Source organism: Pinus tabuliformis, chromosome 3_2, assembly GCF_031772625.1.
Source record: "Pinus tabuliformis cultivar Carrire ecotype Pingquan chromosome 3_2, CPIR1, whole genome shotgun sequence".
NCBI lineage: Eukaryota > Viridiplantae > Streptophyta > Pinopsida > Pinales > Pinaceae > Pinus > Pinus tabuliformis.
Genome location: NC_142302.1, coordinates 216,514,503 through 216,536,758, shown reverse-complemented (window position 1 = coordinate 216,536,758; position 22,256 = coordinate 216,514,503). Strand labels below are relative to the sequence as shown.

General features: G+C 40.4%; 1 protein-coding gene across 1 annotated transcript; it reads left to right on the top strand.

Annotated features, from left to right (window-relative positions):
* The first annotated feature begins 17,420 nt into the window (after nt 1-17,420).
* LOC149180509 (uncharacterized) lies at nt 17,421-20,513 on the top strand. The gene has a single exon (XM_089416146.1). It carries the CDS (start codon nt 17,896-17,898, stop codon nt 19,438-19,440), a length of 1,545 nt encoding a protein of 514 aa, XP_089272272.1. The 5' UTR covers nt 17,421-17,895; the 3' UTR covers nt 19,441-20,513.
* The last annotated feature ends 1,743 nt before the right edge of the window (nt 20,514-22,256 follow it).

Below are 22,256 nucleotides of genomic sequence, written 5' to 3'. Positions count from 1 at the left end.
GGCATCTATCTCAATCTCAAATGGTTGTTGCAGGTCTAGTAATGTCAGCACTGGTGCAGAACAAAGGCAATTCTTCAACTCGAAGAATGCTTGTTGTTGGGTTTCCGACCAAAAAAACTTTTCTTTCACTCTTCCATTGGCGACTTGACTTAAAGGCCAAGTGATATGAGAGAACCCCAACATGAACGTACGATAGAAATTGGCAAGACCCAAAAATATGCGGAGATTTGTTAGAGTGGTTGGGGCTGGCCAATCCCGAATGACTTGTATGTTAGATGGGTCCACATGTACACCTTATTCATCAATGATGTATCCCAAATATTGAACCTCAGTCAGGCCAAAGGTGCATTTCTCCAAGTTAGCACACAACTTGTGTTATCACAGGGTTTCAAGGACCTGTAGAATATGGTGGAGGTTCTCTTCCCAACTCTGGCTGAAGATCAAGATCTCATCTAAATACACCACCATGAATGCATTGGTGAAGGGTCGCAAGATTTCGTCCACCAGTCTCATGAAGGTTGCAGGGGCGTTCGTTAGTCTGAATGGCATGACCAACCATTCGAAAATGCCCTCCTTGGGTTTGAAGGCAGTCTTCCACACATCAGAGGGTTCTATAGGCACCTAGTGATAACCTGACTTCAAGTCAGTCTTGTTGAAATATTTGGCCCCCCTTGATCTGGTCCAAAAGGTCATCAATCCGCAGGATTGGGTACCTATTCTGAACAATGATCTTGTTCAGTGCCTGATAGTTAATATAGAGCCTCCAAGTCCCATCCTTCTTCTGTACCAATATAATCGGGCTCCCACAAGGTGATGAGCTTGGCCTGATGCGCCCTTTCTACAATAGTTCATGAATCTGCCTCTTCATCTCATCGTTCTCCATAATAGAGCATCGATATATCAGTCCATTGGGCAACGACGCGCCCGAGGTCAAATCGATGGAGTGCTTGACCTGTCAATGTAGAGGTACCCCAATGGGTGAGGCAAAAACATCCCTGTACTCCTCGATGACCTTGTCCATCTATTGTTGTTGTGCAAAGGAGCCTTACCTAGAAGCTGTTGCCACAACCTTATTCTTGCCCTGTGGGTGAATCATAAGGAAAACAAATTTCCTGGTCTGGGAAATGATCTTATTGCAATTGCTTTGCAGTAATCAAAGAGATGGTGGTAGGCGGGGCTACCTCTGGTATCCTATGCAACTTATTAACCAAAGTAATAATCACAGAGCACGGTCTAGACTCATATACAACATGTCGCTTCTACAAGTATGGTTTTCCTAACAATACATCATAACCTTCAAGAGGAGCAACGTCACATAGTAACTCATATGTGAAGGGCTTGATGCTGTAATGAAGGCGGCACTGCTAGCTGACACAAAGATCTCGTCCTTGGTGAAGCCATTAGATGGTGTACGATTGTGGATGTGCTACAACCTTTAGGCCCATCCACTTCATGACCTCTACTGAAATGAGGTTCTTTTGGCTCCCACTGTCGACAATGAACTGCAACAGAGAACCCTTCACCCACATTTATGAGTGAAAGAGGTGTTCCCCCTCCTTTGGATGTTCAGTCTCAATCTTCTGGATCTTAGTGGTGGCCACGACGACACTGGGCTCTGCATCAATGATCTGCTTCCCTTTTTTAGTTCTCTTATCGGGTTCTGAATCAGAGTCGGAACCTACATATAATTTAGAAGCCTTTAGCTCGGCCACCAATAACTGCTTGGCTCGACACTCACTTGTATTATGGGTGGAGCTGTTATGGAGCTCACACCATTTTCCCATGTCCTTCTTCGTCTTTGGGATGTTGTTTTCTTGCGGCTTTGGTAGGCTATTGTGGGTAGCATCGCCTTGGCTTGGTCCTTTGTTCTATGGTTTGGGGGTGCATTTTCCTTGCTTTGGATTTGTAGATCCAAAGTCCCGCTTCTTTTGTTTAAAATTTTTCTCAATCTTGACAGCGTACCGATACACTGTGCCGAGCGAGGAAATGTCCAAGAACTCCATCTCATCCTGGCTGTACTTGTGTAGACAACCATGGTACTTGAGCACCAAATGCCGCTCAGTATCCTTAATACCCAGCTTTGTGCGAAGGGTATGGAAATTATTTGTGAACTCTGGCACCTCTTGGTCCCTTCCCTGTTGTAGCATGGTCCACTTTATGTATTTATCTTCATAGCTCCCAACAGGGTAATATTGCTCCTTGAAGGTATCTTGAAAAGAATTCCAAGTGGATGTAGCTAAAAATAATGAGGGTTCACTCTCATCCTTTTGTTCACAGTAGGTTTCCCACTAATCATTGATGTGTGGAGTGGCTTTAAGAAGAGCAAAAGTAGTCTTTTCCCGATTGGAAAAGTCATGAACTGAAAAATATGCTTCCAATAGATTTAACCATTTATCTACGGTTTATGCATCTATCAGGCCTTCAAATATGGGAATATCGAAGTTAACTTGTACCTTAAAAGGAGTGGTTCCTCCAAAGTGGCTACTGGATGAAGATTCATCACCTGGGGGTAGTTGTCGAAGGATCTGGGCAAAGTTATCCATCATCACGTCCCTTTGTCACTCGAGGGATTCCTCGAGCAACATTTTGAAAGGGTCTCCTACCCCCTCGTCTTTCTTTTCTTCCGCCATGGGAGGTTGTCGAGTTTTGCGAGGCCAATATTGTTATGGTTCAACCAGATCAAGCCCTAACTCCTTATACCCTGACCTCATTGGGGACATGCAAAGAAAAATAGAGAAATAGCAGATCACTCTAATACCACTGATTTGAACTTAAACAGGAACGCAACAACTTACAGATATAATCATAAACACAGAGATGCAGTAGAAAAATACTTCATTTCATTAATAGAAAAATGTTGAACTATGCTTACAAACATAATAGAAATAAGATAGCTCGGGTGATGGTAACTTATCTCTGAGAAGAGATGTGGCAACTACATGCCTCTAAATTGTGTTACACTGAGGCTCAAGGGCCTATTCATTATTGGAAAACATGAGAAAACCCTAAACAACCAAAACCCTAACCCACAGGAGATGTAACACCAAGAGTTTGTGGGCCATGTTGGGGTTAGTTGGGTAGCCAACTTCCTAGGGTCGTAACTTGGTCATATTATCTCTGTTTGGCGTGAATGATACCTTGTTGGAAAGGTCTCTCTAAGTACTACAGGTTTCGTCGTAGGCCCATACCTATGGCTATGGGCCTACAGCAGACCCTAAAAAAACGTTGTTTAGGGGGTCAAAACTGCTCTGGAAGTTCAGGACCCGAAAAAGTGCTAAAAATATAAAATGTTGAAATGAAAAAGGAAACAAATGAAACTGACTGGTGTAGGAATTTACAAGGTAAGTTCCTCAGACAAAACACCAAAGGACACCGCTCACACACAGATCACAGATCAATACACCAGTATTTTGACGTGGTTAAAACCCTCAAAGAGGGAAACAATCCACGGCCTGAGCCAACGCATCCACTTCAGGCAATTTATTAATAAAAGACTGAAATTTTACATAAGCTTCTCTCATGAACAGTGAACCTGCAAATGACCCTCCATGCTCTTTAAATAGAGATCATGGACCAATCGGGTGTTAAGCCACGGATCAAGTGTTGGTAATACCGAGGAGAGAATGAACCATCGGATCACTACATATCGTGACCGTCGGATTGTAAGTTACAAAATGTATATAGTAAAGAAACACACTTTACCTAACTCTATACTAGACCAAGTTGTACTTAACTATTTCCTATGTGTCGGAATATCCTAACATCCCCCCTTAAAAACAACTTGGGATAGGATTGATGGATTTACAAATATGACACAATAGGAGAAGGAAGGAGGCACTAGAGCCTATCCCCCCTTAGTGACAACTTCCTGAACTCCAACCATAAATCGAAGTTTAGTAAACTTCGCCTCTGTGAGAACCTTTGTAAAGATGTTTGCAACTTGATCATCTCTTAAACAATATTGCACTTCAAGAACATGGTCGTGAATGAGCTTTCTGATGAAGTGCATGTGCAGTTCAATGTGTTTGCTGCACTGATGTTGGACTGGATCTTTTCATAGTTGAATGGCACTTTGATTATCACACCAAAGTGTAGTCGGATGTTGTTGCTGAAAGCCAAACTCTGACAGGATCTGACGAAACCACAAGGCTTCCTTACTAGCTTCTACGGCACCACGATACTCTACTTCTGCTGAAGAAAGAGAAATGGCACCTTGTTTCTTGCAATCCCATGTAATAGGTCCTGAACCAAGAGTGAACACATAACCTGCGGTAGACTTATGATCATCAGGGTCACCAGCCCAATCGGAATCAGTGAAACCAACCAATAGAGGAGATGCTTCGGCACTGTAATGAATTCCAAACTGAACTGTACCTCGAACATAACGAAGTGTTCTTTTAGCTGCTTTCCAATGACTTTCATGTGGGTTTTGCATAAACCGAGCAACAAGGCCAACGACAAAGGAAAGGTCAGGACGAGTATGGGTTAGATACAAAATTTTTCCTACAAGTTGACGGTATAAGGTAGCATCAACTTCAGGAGAAGTACAAGTGACTGAAAGTTTGACTCCAGACTGAAAGGGAGAAGGGGCTGGCTTACAATCTTCCATGTGAAAATGGCGTAGAATATCACAGGCATACTTGGACTGGGAAAGGGAAATACCTTCCTTGGATTGCAAGACTTGAAGACCAAGAAAATAATGTAAGTGTCATAAGTCTGTCATTTCAAACTTCCTTTTAAGGCGACTTCACATGGTTTATAAGGTTGGGATCACTACTAGTCAAGATAAGATCATCAACATAAAGAACAAGAATGATAAGAGACATGCCCACTTTCTTGGTGTAGACAGTATTGTCAGAATGACACCTAGAAAAGCCATTTTCTAAAAGAAAGTTATCCATTTTGGCATACCAAGCTCGAGGAGCTTGCTTGAGACCATAAAGGGATTTCCTAAGCCGGCATACAAGGTTAGAGTCTGTTTGTATAAAGCCAATAGGTTTTTCCATATAGATTTCTTCATGCAAGTCCCCATGCAAGAAGGAAGATTTAACATCCATCTGATGGACTTCCCATTTGAAAGAGGCAACAAGGGAAAGAACAAGGCGGATAGAGTTCATTTTGGCAATAGGGGAGAAGGTTTCAGTGTAGTCAATGCCTTCAACTTGTGAAAAACCCTTAGCAACAAGACGAGCTTTATGTTTATCAACTTTCCCATCTGGTCCATACTTGGTTCTGTAAACCCATTTGTATCTAACAAGTTTTCGTCCCTTTGGTAGAGGAACAAGATCCCATGTATCATTTGCCAATAATGAATGATATTCTTCATTCATAGTTGCTTCCCAATCTGGATGGCCTGAAGCTTCTGCAAAGGTGTCAGGATCATAATTCACTAAAGCTTGAGCCAGTAAAGAAGAGGCTCTATCAAACTGAGAACGTGTACGTCGCTGATCTGTAGGATCACCGGCAAGATCACTTGCTGCATCCCGAGTAGAACGGACCCATTTTGGAAGCTGAGGAGCTGAAGGAGGATCCTGAGAAGGTGGGGGAGGATTTTCATCCTCGATTTCATCATCTGAAGAAGAAATATTTTCAAAAGTAGAAGAGATAGGGAGAGGTGGCACACCCACCAAACTAGGCTCGTAGGCCAATATATTTTCAGCAAACTTTACATCTCTAATAATGATAACATTTTTGGACTTAAGTGGAATAAGTCTATATCCTTTGACATCTTCAGAATATCCAACAAAAATACATTTTTCACTCTTAGGTTCTAAAGCTTTATGTTTCTCATTTGGAATATGGGCCCATGCTTCACTTCCAAAAACATGAAAGTGATTTACATATGGTTTAATTGAGCTCCATGCTTCTTCTGGAGTGATATTCTTTAAAACCTTAGTAGGAGTGCGATTTATTATGTAATTTGCACAGTTAATTGCTTCTGCCCAATAATTAAGACTAAGTCCTTTAGATTGAAGCATACAATTAGCCATTTCCTTTAAGGTGCGATTCTTCCTTTCAGCTACACCATTTTGTTGTGGAGTATATGGAACAGTATGTTGCATTTGAATTCCATTCTCAGTGCAAAAGTTGATGAATTTGTTGTTAACATATTCTCTGCCATTATCAGATCTTAGCGTAAGAATTTGATGTCCAAATTGTTTTTCAACAAAGGCCTTAAAGGCCAAGAACATGTTAAATACTTCACTCTTGAGTTTTAAGAAGTATACCCAAGTGCATCTGGAGAAATCATCAATGAAAGTTAAGAAATACTTGTAGCCAGAGAATGAAACAACTGGAAGTGGACCACATGAATCACTATGCACGAGCTGTAAAGGGGCTGAGGCGTGCCAAGAGGCATGTTTTTCAAAACTGTCCTGATGATGTTTTCCGAGTACACATCCGGAACAAACACCATCTCTGCAAGATACCATTGGAAGACCTGTCACCATATTTTCTTTACATAGATTCTGAAGAGAGCGATAGTTTAAGTGACCAAATCGCTCATGCAAAGTTTGCTCACTTCATCATTATGAGCAACAAATACCGAGGGAAGATTTGATGACCCAAAGTTGTGAAACTTATACAACCTTGTAGAATCATCAGCAATGCCAGTAGCTAAAATCTGTCTAGGATCTCTTAGGTCCTTAATTACAACATCGTGAGGTGAAAATTCAACGATTTTACCTTCACCTGAATGAGTTATCTGATATACAAATAGAAGGTTGTAGGATAAGGTTGGAACACATAATACATCATTAAATTGACCATTGTTTATATGAACAGTTCCAGTCCCTACAACACTAAGAGATCTATCATCACCAACATATATATTTTTGGTGTTACAATCATTTAAATAAGAAAACATGGCTTTGTTTTTGGCCATGTGATAAGAAGCTCCAGAATCAATGAGCCACTCATGAGAATGAGAAGAAGAAGATACATTTAGTGCATAGCCAGATCGAGATGCTTGACAACCACATGCAGAAAGTGCCATTCCTGAAGATGAAGTTGAAGTTGAAGAGTGCTCCAAATGGATATTATGCTTCTTCATTGCTGCTTCCAAGGCTTCCATCTTCTTAAAGCATTTGGATTCTAAGTGGCCATCTCGATTACAAAAGTTGCAATGTATATCAATCTTCTTCCTTTGTTTTTATTTGTCTTATCATTTTGTTGAAATGATTTTTCATTTTGAGGTTGAAATTGCTTAGGACCCTTGTTTGGTTTAGGACCATTCCTTTTAGGATACAACTTCTTAGGATTCTTTGAATTTGGTTGCTGCTGGGCAGCTAACGCTTTCTTAGAAGAGTTTCCAAGATTAAGAAGACCAAGGTGTAAGAGTTTTTCTTGTTCTCTTATTAAAGAATCACAAAAGGAATCAAAGGAAGGGGACTTGTAGGCTTGTCCTTGAGAAATGAAGGCTTCTCTTGTAGAATCGAAGGTGGAAACAAACACAGAATAGGCTGGTCCCAACTTAGTAAGAATGGAGTAGATAAGGCTACTATCTTCTTTCTTAACCTTAACACCTTCCAAGAGAAGTCTAAGGGTCTTGAACTTGGACAAAAAGTCTTCAATGCAAGAAAAATTATTGGCGTCCAATGTAAGCAACTCATTTTCAAGTTGATGGGCTTTAAGTTCATTTTTAATTCCAAAAACTTTAGTGATCTGTTTCATTGCTTCTTCAGGAGTATCAAGTTCTGCAATATGGAATCTAAGATCTGGAGAAATAGACATCCCTATCAACCCACGTGCTTGATCTTGCTTATTTTCCCATTTAGTTGCCTTATCTTCATCTTTCGGTTTGGTTTCTTGGCCTGAGGCTATTCTGTAGAGACCTTTACTTCTAAGTAAATCCACAATGTAGGACCACCATTGGAAGTAGTTGGTGCTTTCAAGAATAACTTGGCATGGACTTTCCATTTTAATAGAAAACTGAAGCTATAGATGCTGAAACTAAGTGTTCCAATGGAAAGATCTCGAAAAATTAGGCTGGTTCAAAAAAAATAGCTGAAGAACTTATGGCTTTTTGAAGAAAATTTGATGAAGATGCCGATGAAGTGCGGGAATGTGCAGAAATGAAAAATTCGCCCCCACAAAAAGGAGACTTGAACTCAAGACCTCTACTCTCATAAATTAGCTTTGGACCAAGTGAGCTAAACAAAAAGTGAGAGAGAGAGAGAGGGGGGGTTGAAGCTTTGGGTTGCGTGCTTGCTTTGAGAAAGCTCTTTTTCCCTATAAAACAAAAAACACAAAACCCAACACGGACATACAAAAAAAAACGAACCTTACGACTCGAAGTTAGCTTTAGCCGGAAACTAAATATTTTCCTCAATGTTTCTGATTTTCTGAGATCACACTAAGGCGCAGCGGAAAAGAGCATACGCATGAGAAAAATCCTTCCTTTCTGTTCCTGATTTGCCCAGATCGCACAGAGTTGCGGGGCAAAGAGCATACGCAGAAATGAAAGGTATAGATCCGGTAATAAAAAAAATCTAAATAAACCGAAATCGAAATAAACAGAGAGAAAATAACTGTAAACTGCAAATAAACACGTATACCTCCAGATCTTAAAAATGACGTAGCTAGGGCTACCAGAAACCTTTTCGCGTGAAACGCAAGGGGTTCCTCACTAGAACATATGCTCCCAACACAATAGAGCAGTCCTCTCGGCCCGAAAGTAGTCAGAAATAGTAGATCTAGGAAACGATAGTTGGATGCAGTTCTACAGGCTTCAGATTTGGATCACCAACGGACGCGGCCCTCAAATAGCTCTGATACCATTTAGGAATTTACAAGGTAATTTCCTCAGACAGAACACCAAAGGACACCGCTCACACACAGATCACAGATCAATGCACCAGTATTTTGACGTGGTTAAAACCCTCAAAGAGGGAAACAGTCCACGGCCTGAGCCAACGCGGCCACTTCAGGCAATTTATTAATAAAAGAATGAAATTCTACATAAGCTTCTCTCATGAACAGTTAACCTACAAATGACCCTCCATGCTCTTTAAATAGAGATCATGGACCAATCGGGTGTTAAGCCACGGATCAAGTGTCGGTAATACCGAGGAGAGAATGAACCATCGGATCACTACATATCGTGACCGTCGGATTGTAAGTTACAAAATGTACATAGTAAAGAAACACACTTTACCTAACTCTATACTAGACCAAGTTATACTTAACTATTTCCTATGTGTCGGAATATCCTAACAACTGGGGGGTCTAGGTGGAATAGGCAGGTGGTCTCCAATATCCACCTGGGTCAATGCTATATTAATATATTTGAGTTTTAATTAATTAATATGAACGTTTGAATCTTGATAATAATCCTTTTTATTAATTATTTATTTTTCTTATCTTTGACTTCCTAACATTCAACTAAACTAATGTCTCTTTTCCATTTTTGACTCTGCATCTCTCATCTATTTATCTCTCGAAGCTTGATCAAATTTCGTATCAATATTCTGAGGATGAGCCACACTGTTGGCTTGAAATATCAAACAAAAAATCTTAATGCGATGGATCCAGAAATATCATATCAAAATTGAATTTTTTTTACTAGTGGAATGGATCGAAATGAGAATGCTTAATGTCAAATTAAAAAATTCCAACCAAATAACGAAGTTGATTGCCATAATTTTGTTGCTTAATCACTTTTATAGGCTGAAATGAGGAGGAGTTCATATTAGAAGTTGTATACAATCTGATTCAATATTTCTTTTTTAAGTAAAAGAACTTTGTATTACATAAGTTATACAATAGTTACCTCTCAGTGGCTTTCAAGTCATAGACCCTCAACTTTACATTTTCTCATAAGTGCACAAAGGTGTCAAACAAAAGCATAACAAAAATTGTCCAAAAGAGTTGGCTAGTGGGCTATAACCAAGTGTTGAGCATGTGATAGAGAGGTTTATGGTAAAAGCAAAGAATATATGATAGCATAGAACAAAAGTGAAAGAAGAAAGGAGTAGACAAGGAAAAGTCGGAACACTTACTCAAGATGGAGAGCCATGTTTTTGCAGTTCTTGAACCTCTTCCTCAATGGGCACAGGGCCATTGATACAAAATTAAACATGAATGGAACAAATTACAGATATAACCATAAATACAAAGATGCATCATAAATAACACTTCATTTCATTAATATCAAATACTGGAATATGATTACAAACATAATGGAAATAAAACTAGTTTGGGCGATGGTAGCTTATCTCTGAGAAAAGATGTGGTGGCTACATGCCTCTGAACTGTGTTACAATGAGGCTCAAGGGCCTATTTATTATTGAGCAAGGGAAAACCCTAAACAACCAAAATCCTAACCCTAAGAGATGGAATGCCAAGAGTTTGTGGGTCTTGTTGGGGTTAGTTGGGAAACCAACTTCTCGAGGTCGTAACTTGGACACATTATCTCTGTTTGGCATGTACGATACCTTGGAAATATCTCTCCAAGTACTATAGGATTTACGGCAGGCCTTTTCCTATGTCTATGGGCATGTTGCAGACCTCAAAAATGTCATTTAAGGGGTCAAAACTGCTCCAGAAGTTCAGGAAATGAAAAACTAATAAAAATAGTAAATGTTGCAATAAACATGGCAACAACTGAAACTAACTGGAGGTCTAGGTGGAATAGGTGGGTGGCCAACAATATACACCTGGATCAATCCTCCCTCCTTAGGAAGCAATGGCCCCCATTTCGTGTAGAGCCCCCATGAGGTGAGGAAATTTATGTTGAACTTGGTCCTTGGTGAAGGAGTTTCCTTGCCTTGAAAACTTGATTCTTCTGTTGTCGAGTGTTCTTGATCTGTGTGTCTGTGATCTAATTAGTTGTGGCATGTTCCTTGTAGTCTAGGTTTAGCTCTATTTGTGTGAGTTGTTCTGCAATGTTGGATGTGTCTAGCAATGGTGGAAAGTATGGCCGAAGGCGATCTACATTAAACACTGGGTGTAGACCAAGGAAAGGTGGAATGTTGAGCTTGAAGACATTGTTCCCTATAGCCTTGGTGATGGTGTATGGCCCATATCAAAGTGGGCGAAGCTTGCGGTGGGGTATATTGAGGCACTCCTTCTGCAAATGTAGCCAAACTTTGTCACCCACCTGGAACGTGTTTGACACCCGATGTTAATCATGGCGTTGCTTGTACTTAGCATTGGCTCTGTCCAATATATCATGGACCTGCAGACGGATGTGTTGAATGTGCTTAATGAAGTTGTTAGCCCTGTCAGCTTCGGACTGGATGTGAGTCGAATCTTCCTAAGTGGTTGCAAATGGTATGGCCACATTGATGGGACATAAGGGTTGAAATCTCAACCCTTCCTGAAAGGGATTGTGGCCTGTTGAGCTATGCAGAGCTCTGTTGTAGTTTTGTTGGACATAGGGGAGGCTTTCATCCCATCCGTGTGGATGCTTTGAGTTATACATGCGGAGAATGTGTACGATCATCTTGTTTACGACCTCTTTTTGGCCATCAGTTTGGGGGTGGAAAGTCATGGACTTATTAAGTTTGTTATCTAGCATTGACCAGAGACTTGACCAAAATGCACTTAGGAATCTGTTGTCCAGATCTGAGACAATGGATTGTGGGATCCAAAAGTGTACCCACACTTGCTCAAATAAGAGCTTAGCAATGGGCTCTGTTATGATATTCTTCTTCCAGGCCGCCATAATGGCCATCTTAGAGAATCTATCAACAACCACGAAAACATAGTCATTGTCATGATTAATAGAAGAAAGGCCTGACATGTAATCCATGGATATGGATTCCCAACGTCAACTAAGAGTAGGTAGAGGAGTATATATTCCTTGCTTCTTAATGGTTGGTTTAGAAATGGCATGGGCAGAGCAGGATCAAATGCACTTCCCAAAATCTTGACAAAGGTTCAGCCAATAAAAATACTTCTGCAATACTACCACTGTTTTCTCTACTCTGAAATGTCTAGTGACCCGACTGTAGTGCGCCTCCCAAATCGTCTTGGCATGCTTGCTTTAAGGAACACAGATGTGTCCCAGGTGGCATAAAAATGCATCCTGGAGGTGAAAATTTGGAACTTGCTTACCTTCCAGAAGTGTCAGGTATGTCTTGCCGAATTTTGGATCACTCTTGTAAAGATCTTGCCACCTCGAAGTCTAGTGCCCACAAGAGTCGAGCACAGTGATCAGTGCCATGAATGGTAGGCGGTTGAAGCAGTCTACAATATTATTGGTGTTTCCCTTCTTATACTTAATGTTCAAATGGAATTGCTGCAGGTATGTGGACCATTTCCGATGGCGATCATTCAGTAACTTCCCCTGTGTCTGTATGAACTGAAGGGGTTGTTGGTCTATGTGGATGATCGTTTCCTTCCCCAAAATGTAATGCTTCCATTGACGGCATGCCTGCACAATCGAATACATTTCTTTGTCATGGGTGGGATACTTTCGAATTGTGTCTGAAAGTGTCTCACACTGGTAAGCCACTGGATGCCCATACTAAGTAAGAACTGCACCAATAGCATTGTCGGAGGCATCTGTCTCAATCTCAACTGGTGCATAGCAGAGGCGATGCTTCAACTCGGAAAACACCTTATGTCGGGTTTCAGACCAAAATAAAGTTTCTTTCACTCCGCCCTTGGTGACTTGACTTAAAGGCCAAGTGATATGAGAGAACCCCAACATGAACCCGGGGTAGAAATTGGCAAGACCCAAAAAGCTGCAGAGCTTTGTTAGAGTGGTTGGGGCTGGCCAATCCCGAATGACTTGTATCTTATTTGGGTCCACATGTACACCTTTCTCATCAAATATGTACACCAAATATTGAACTTGGTTCACGCCAAAAGTTCATTTCTCCAAATTGGCACAAAGCTTGTGTTGTCGCAGGGTTTGGAAAACCTGTCGAATATGGTGGAGGTTCTCTTCCCAACTCTGGTTAAAGATAAAGATGTCATCTAAATACACCACCATGAATGCATTGGTGAAGGGTCACATGATGTTTTCCATCAATCTCATGAAGGTTGCGGGGGTATTCGTCAAACTGAAAGGCATGACCAACCATTCAAAAAGGCCCTCCTTAGATTTGAAGGCAGTCTTCCACACATCAGAGGGTTCGATAGGCACCCGGTGATAACCTGAATTCAAATCGATCTTGCTGAAATATTTGGCACCCTTGAGCTAGTTCAGAAGGTCATCAATCCGTGGGATTGGTACCTATTCCATACAATGATCTTGTTCAACACCCGATAGTCAATACAGAGTCTCCAGGTTCCATCCTTCTTCTATACCAATACAATTAGGCTCCCATAGGGTGATGAACTTGGCTTGATGTGCCCTTTCTGAAACAACTCTTGATCTCATCGTTCTCCAGAATAGAGCGTCGATAGATTGGTCCCTTGGGTAGCAACGTGTCGGGCGTCAGATCAATGGAGTGCTTGACCTGACAGTGCAGAGGCACCCTCGTAGGTGACAAGAAAATGTCCCCGTACTCTTCCATGACCTTTTCCATCTGTTGTTGTTGTGCGGAGGAGCCCTGTTTGGCATTTGTGGCCACAATCTTCTTCTTGCCCTAAGGGCGAATAATAAGGAAAAAAATCATGGTCCGTGAAATGATCTTACTAGATTGATTTGCAATGATCAAAGAGATAGTAGTAGGTGGGGCTACCTCCGGTATCTTGTACAATTATTGCCCAAAGTAACAATCATAGAGCGAGGTCTAGACTCATATAGAACATGTCGCTTCCACAATTATGGTTGTCCTAATAATACATCACAAACTTCAAGAAGGGAAACATCACACAGTACCTCATCCGTGAAGGGCTTGATGTTGTAGAGAAGGTGACACTATTGGTTGACATGGGGATCTTTTCCTTGGTGAAGCCACCCGATGGTGTACGGTTGTTGATGTGTTATAGTCAGTAGGCCCAACTGCTTCACGACCTTTGCTAAAATGAGGTTATTTTGGCTCCCGTTGTCGATAATGAACTGCAACGAAGAACCCTTCACCCACATCTATGAGTGGAAGAAGCGTTCCCCCTCCTCTCGATCTTCAGGCTCATTCTTCTAGATCTTGGTGGTGGTCATGGTGGCATTGGGCTCTACATCAATGATCTTCTTCCCTTTGTCATTCCCCTTGTCGGGTTCTGACTCAGAGTCGAGACATGCGTCTGATTCAGAAGCCTTCATCTTGGTCACTAATGACTACTTGGCCTGACACTCGCTCGTGTTGTGAGTGGAGCTCTTATGGTACTCACACCATTTTCCCGTGCCCTTCTTTGTATTCGGGGTGTTGTTCTTTGCTTGCGTCTTCAGCGAGTTGTCCTGGGTTGCCCGCCTTGGCTTTGTCCTTTTCTTTGCGGCTTGGGGGCACATTTCCCTTGCTTCAGATTCACAGATCCAAAGTCTCGCTTCTTTTGTTTAAACTTATGCTCAATATTGACAGCGTATCGATACGCCGTGTCGAGCGAGGATATGTCCATAAACTCCATCTCATCCTAGATGTACCTATGTAGGCAGTCGCAATACTTGAGTACCAAATGTTGCTCATAATCCTTGATACCCAACTTCGTGCAAAGGGTATGAAAAACGTTGGTAAACTCTGACATGTCTTGGTCCCTTCCCTGCCACAGCGTGGTCCACTTTATGTATTTTTCCTCATAACTCCCAACAGGGTAGTAATTCTCCTTGATGGTGTCTCGGAACGAATTCCAAGTGGGTGCGGTTGAAAATAGTGAGGGTGTACTTTCGTCCTTCTTCTCATAGTAGGTTTCCCACCAAACCTTGATGTGGGGGATGGCTTTGGGAAGTGCAAAATTAATCTTTTCCCGACTGGAAAAATCATGAACAGAAAAATATCCTTCTAGCAGATTCAACCATTTATTTATGGTGTCTGCATCTATCTAACCTTCAAATATGGGGATTTCAAAGTTAACTCGTACCTTAAAGGGTGTGGTGCTTTCAAGGTAGCTGTTGGAAGGAGATGCGTCACCTTTGGGTAGCCGTTGAAGAATGTGGGCAAAGTTGTCCATCATCGTGTTCCTCTGTCGCTCGAGGGCTTCTTCGAGCAAGATTTTGAAAGGATCTCCTGCCCCCTCGTCTTTCTTCTCTTTCGCCATGGGAGGTTGTCGGCATTTGTGAGGCTGGTCTTACAAAGGTTCAACCAATTCGAGCCCTAACTCCTTATATCCAAACCTCATTGGGGACATGCAAAGAAAAACAGAGAAAGAGTAGATCACTCTGATACCACTGATCCGAACTTAAACAGGAACGCAACAAATTATAGATATAACCATAAATATAGAGATGCAACAGAAATAACACTTCATTTCATTAATATCAAACACTGAAATATGCTTACAAACATAATAGAAATAAAACTAGCTGGAGAGATGATAGCTTATCTCTTAAAGAAATGTGGCGACTACATGCCTCTGAACTGGGTTACAATGAGGCTCAAGGGCCTATTTATTATTGAACAACAAGGGGAAACCCTAAACAACCAAAACCTTAACCCCAAGAGATGGAACACCAAGAGTTTGTGGGCCCAGTTGGGGTTATTTGGGCAACCAATTTCCCGAGGTCGTAACTTGGTCATATTATCACTGTTTGGCGCGTACGATACCTTGTTGGAAAAATCTCTCCGAGTACTAAAGGATTTGTGGAAACAACTTTGGGCCTATTGCGGACCTCAAAGAAACGTCGTTTAGGGGGTCAAAACCGCTCTGGAAGTTAAGGACTCGAAAACTGCTAAAAATAGTAAATGTTGCAATAAACAAGGAAACAGATGAAACCAACTGGAGGTCTAGGTGGAATAGGCAAGTGGCCACCAATATCCACATGGATTAGCCATAATAGTCATCATTTCCAGGCTGGGGGCGTTCATGGGTGTGGTGGCAATGTTGAATCTTGGACGCTTGGTAGGAGGTGTCAAAAAGGATGGAGGATCAACTTCAAGAGGTGTCGATGAGGAGCATGAAGTGTTGATTGGGATGGGATGTCAACAACTGGTCTTGGCAACGTCGATGGTGAAGCTAATGCTGATGATGGGTGTATGAGAATGCCTAAAAAGCCATCCATGTCTCAAAGTGTCACCTTGAGTTCAATGCTGAAGTGGTCAAGGTCGAGGATGCAGGCTTCCATCACCAGCATGTTCTCTTCATAATTCTTGAGGTGGTGACCCAAGACATTTTGCAGAGCCCACACATTGTCATCCATAAAGTGGAGCGCAACAACCTGTCATCAGTGCCATCACGGGATGTTGAGTTCAAAGCATTTAGTGTTGAATCCATGCCAAGGTAGTAGCGGGGGCTTGCTCCTACCATGGCCTCCACGACGGGGGTGATTGCACTCATGAACCATCGTAACAAAAAATGAATTGAGAATGAACTTGAAAGCAACAAAGACTTGGCTTCAGAACAAGGCAAAGCTCTCCTTGCAGAAGGAGATCAAACATCTTCCAAAGCCTTCCTCACCAAATTTTATAATCATGTAGTTGATTGATAGGCCCGCCATGTGTGCTAGAGGAGTTACTGCATTGAGGCCACAGGGTGGCCACCTTGACGTCAATCTTGAATACCTAACAAGGTCGTTAGTTGGAGTTTCAAGTGATCGTTGTAGATGGTGTAGATTGAGGCTCATATATTCTTATGCCATGGATGCATGTGGCGTGGTCAGTGATGTCACCCGCATCTAGGGACAATCTGATTCGGTATTAGAAAAACAATAATATTTGAATTTACAAAATATGGAAAATGACACTTGAAGCTTTTTACATGTGAAACAGATCCAAAATGAGAATGCTTAATGTTTGATTTGATTTAAAAAATTTAACTAGATTCTGAAACGACGAAACTAAGTCGATTGTCAAAATTTTGTTGGTTAAAATGAAAGGCTCTACTAGGTGACAATTTTATTTAAATGGTAATTTTTTCGAAATGTTTTTTATTTGGAAAATCTTGATTTAGGAGTATTCTAATCTAGATTGGATTTTGAAAGTAAAAATAATTCAACACCCTCAAAGACTCCAAAGCATATAAAATTCTATAATTTAATAAGTGTAACTTAAATTTCCAAATATTTCAGCGAGATTTTTCCAAAAACATGAAATTAAATTATCCTCTACTTAAATTTAAACGTGTTCCCATCTAAATTTTGAAAATAGAAATAGATTCACCCTGAAATATAAAAGTGTTTCGATCAAAGTTTTGTTCCTTGCCTTTCCAAAATTTCAACGAATTTTTTTTGCATAAACATGCCCAAAAAAATCTAACCTAAGTTTTGGGCGAGTCCTATTTCAGACCCCATTGAAACATAAATGCAGTCTGACATGCTGGGAGTATAGCAGTTTCTTTGCATTTATATTTCCTTCAAAATTGACTTTGATGTTTTAGCAGCGAGAAAACTGTTATTTCCCTTGCATGTTAGAAGCATTTATGTCTCAATGGGGTCTGAAATAGGACTCGCCTAAGTTTTGTGGATAATATGTACGGAGTCCGCTATCGTAGTTGTGAACCATGCGAATTTTTTTGCATAAACATGCCCAAACAAATCTAACCTAAATTTGTGGATAATATGTACGGAGTCCGTTATCGTAGTTGTGAACCATGCGAAACGGACTTGACCTGGATGGTTCTGACCCTGTTTTGGCATGCTACTGGAAACAGCTCTGCTTCTGGCAATAACAGAGCCAAAAACACTGATAGCCACCTGGACCTGGATTGGCTTGACATAGCCCTCTGGCTCGTGCTCTTAAAAAGTCGACGATGGACTGAATTTTGAAGATGGAACAGCCAGAACAACACATTACATCATGGCGTAAAAATTGTCAATGGTCAAAATTGTGATGGCATATGCATCCTACTTCTTGTGATCATTCGATTGCGAGAGAATTTGGGAACCCATTAATGTGATTTGGTTCAGTTAAAAAAATGAGATTGTCTCTGAAAGGGGTAAGAGCTCCTGCTCATACACCCTGGAGAAAAGAACCAAAGAGAATCGGCGTCAGTGTCAGCGGCAGCAGCGCCAGAGGCAAATCCAAAGCCATTGCATGGGCAGGTCAGAAAGGAGATGTGCAAACCACAACCACATCCAAACGGAGACAGAGCGGCAGCGATGGCAATGCCAATGGTGGTGAAAATGGTAAGTCGAGTAGCATAAGCCCATACACCATTCTCAGAATGGTTAAAGCAGAGAAAAACCCAAAATGGGCTCTTAGAGTATTCAAGAGAGCCTGCACCGCACCTGGTTACAGACCCATTCTTCCTCTCTATGACAAACTTATTGAGAAATTAGGTCGTGGGAAGCTCTTTGCAGAAATGGCTGAAATTCTCGAGCAAATGAAATTAGAAAGCTGTAAGTGTACAGAAGGCTTTATCATTAATGTTATCAAAATATATGGCCTGGCTCGCATACCCCAACAAGCTCTTAAGATTTTTTACGAGATGGAGGATTTCAACTGCCAATGGTCCATCAGGTCTTTTAATACCCTACTTAGTGCTCTTTTTAGGTCAAACCGTTTGGATATGGCTGGGGCGTTGTATGATGATATTGGGAATTTTGGGATCAGGCCTGATGTCTGTACTTATAACATCTTAATTAAGGCTAAATGTGAAGATGGCCAAATGGATGCTGCAAGCAAACTGTTTGATGAAATGCAGAAGAGGGGCTCGACCTGTAGGCCCAATGTTGTTACTTACACTACTCTCATGAGAGGCTTCTGTCAACAAGGGAAGTTGGAACGTGTAATCGGATTAGTTGATGACATGGGTAGAAAGGGTTGTGTTCCAGATGTGGTGGTCTACAATACGTTGATGTACGGGCTTTGCAAGCATGGCAACCTTCGCCACGCGATAGAGGTCAAGAACGAGATGGCTGCAAAAGGCTGCGAGCCAGATGTCATTTCATACAATATATTGATTAATGCTTTTTGTGAATCAGGAAACTTTAGAGAGGCAAATTCACTCTTTCACCAGATGGCTCAAAAAGGCCATAAACCAAACATTGTCACTCACAATGCATTACTGAAGGGGCTGTGCAAGGAAGGGAAGGTTTATGAGGCTGCCAAAATGTTCCCCCAGATGCTATTCGAAGGATGCCTTCCTAATTCTGAAACTCATGAGATTCTGATACACGCTTTCTGTACTGAGAATGGTATGTCTTTGGAAGCCAAAAAATTTCTGGATGCGATGTTGCGCGAACGCATGAACCCTTCAATGGAAACATGTAATACTCTGATAAAAGCTCTCTGCAAGGAAGGCAATGTGTTTGATGCCACCAAAGCTTTAGGCCAGGTAAAGGTTAAAACTGGGTTTGATCTGGGTGATTTTGCCTGGATGAAAATAGTCAACTACTTTTGCAACAAAAAAACGTCACAGGACGATGGAAATCTTCATATTTTATCTACGATTCTGGAAGAGAAAAATCTAGCAGCATTTCAGAAGCCTTTGTCAGTGAGATTTTCAGCAATATGGTGAACCTGTGTTCTCTTCGTACCACAACGAAGTAAATAATCTTATAGTCAGCTGTGGCTACTTACATTTTTTGGAATATTGGAGGGGACTTTTGTTACTACATTGATTATCCTTCACTCCCTTGATATACCTGAATCTGTATATATGTATTTGAATATTTTATGGTTTTTAATATTTTGCCGACTTCAAAATTAACCCCAAGCTTCAGCTGAAGATGGATAGCGCTACAGCATTTACCAGTGAAGCCACTGTGCTGCGACCCCTTGTCTCAACTTTTCTCAGAGCCTACTTAACTCAACCATTGGGTCAATCCCAAATAGTGAAGTCCAGATTCTTTTACCTTTTCCAAACCGTCAGAATAAGCTCATGCTTTTCTAACATCATTTACACTGGTTTTTGTCTAACTTATTCTTGCAAATTTAAAGACACTTCTCGGACTACGTCATACCATTTGCAATGAATACAGTATGCAACATGCGCCCGGATAACTTATATAGCAAGTACTCGAAGATTATTTGGGATGAATAAGGGTTTGTATATACGGGGAGCGAATTTTTCAACGAGTGCAAAAACTCTGGTTTAGCATTATCATTTGGGGTGGTTATAGGGGTTTTATTCAAACTTCGAAGACAGACCACTCTCTAGGCATACGTCTTTATTAGGTTGTATCTTGCTTAAGATTTTTTGTTTGAAGCTGCATCGTCATTTAAACGTCAATCAGTTCGATATATATTTCAGGGTACACAAATATGTTTGATGTATGCTGACGTGAAAGCTGATGCAATTAACTGCTCTGTTGTTTTCCTGATAGACTGTTGATTAGAGAAGGTCAATATTAAGATGTAGCATTTGTAAAGATAGTGTCTTAGAAGTTTCCCTCACCTGTGTCTAGAGATATTTTCCTTTGAGGGGCCAGGGATAAAATATCTGGAAAAAAATCATATTGAATTAGTAGACAATGCATTTGAGATCATGAAATGTGGACAATTTTGTTCTGTTCACATTGTGGAAAGAGCTATAGTACCCCAGAGATCTGTAGGTTAGCCTGTTGACGCAGGGACATATAATATGGAAGTTTCGGTGACAATCAAGGGTTGTTATGTGCCACTTATATTTGAGCTATTTTGAATATAGAATATTAATATGTTAATTTATTGATTATTTTTTGCGGAGCTATGTTTGATGATGATGATAATAATAATAATTTTTAGGTCATGGTCAAGGCATACATCAAATTGGTATATGAGATGTCTTTGTTTTTGGGACAAGAGACTCCCCAAAGCACTTGAGAGTAGCAATTTGACTGCTAAAATCCACAAAGGTATATATACTCTATCCCTTCTATCCCTTCTGGATTTGAACTTATAACCTCTTAAGAAGAAACACATATTCATAACCATTAAGCCCATTAAAACTGTATCACATTTTTTGTAATTATATAACAACATAACCGCAGATATAAGCCCAAGGACATGCATTTAGAATTTCGTTGGTTATTATCATACTAATGAGTGATGGCCCCTTGTGGCAAAACTTGGCTATTTTGTTTCAGAAGCTTAAATGTTTCATATCCCTGGTATTTGTACTCGTCTCCCTACCTGTTTCATATTCAAGCAAATATGGCATAGAATGCACCAATTGTCCATCATTTTGTTTAGCAAGTGATTTGGCCCAAAATACAAATTTTAGATACACGAAGACTATTAGTGGCGTTTGCCAGAATGAGATCTCTCTCCTTTCAGGACGATATCGAGAATATCGTTAGATGAATCTTTCACAGGTGGTGCCTCGCTGGTAAGACAGTCCTGCATTTCTGGACTCACATAAGCTCTGCACATTTATAAACATAAGAATTTAGAGTTACTGTAATATTCATTCTCCTCTTTTACATGTTTATATTGTGCATATAAAAGTATATTTAATAATCTATTTTCAAAGTTATGAATCAGCTAAACATCAAATTGATGAATAAGATTTTAATGTTATTTAGTTTCATAGGTTTGTCCCCAAAAAAAGAACAATCATGTTTATATCAATTTCTTGTTATTGGATTTCTTAATCATGTTCATATCAATTTCTTGTTATTGGATTTCTTAATCATGTTCATATCAATTTCTTGTTATTGGATTCCTTAATCATGTTTATATCAATTCTTTGTTATTGCATTCCTTTTTCAAACACCAAATTAATGTATAACCCTTGAAAATCACATTAAGATTCATCATATTTATGCCCACTCTTTTATATCTTGAACTCTTCTTTCAAATATATTATTCAGGAAGAAAGGCCTATGGATGCCCTTTTGATTACACCACAACACACGTTTCTACACTTTCTGCTCAAGTAGATATGTCTGTAACTGTATGTCCATTATTTTCTGGCCTTTTGATTACACCACAACTCACGTTTTTACACTTTCTGCTATAGTAGATGTCTGTAACTGTGTGTCCATTATTTTCTGGTTATCATTATCATGTGTATTGAAGTTTTTTAGGCTGGGTGCTACATTCTGAATATCTTAATTCAAGTGTTTGGATGTAAAATAATATGGGGATATACAGAAAATAAAGCTCTCCATCTAAATCATTATATGCTTATTTTAGAGGATAGATAATAACATGAACAGTGGGAATTGTTTATATATATAATAATTTTTTCCCCTTCGGGGAATTTTATGAGGAAGATGAAGAGATGTTTCTCTATATTTGTTGATGGCAACTTCAAAAAATCTGTTGGCATAGACTTGTGTCTCACTTGGGAGATTTGAGCGAAAGACATTGATGATAACTATTAACTCTTTTCATTCTTATACATAATGT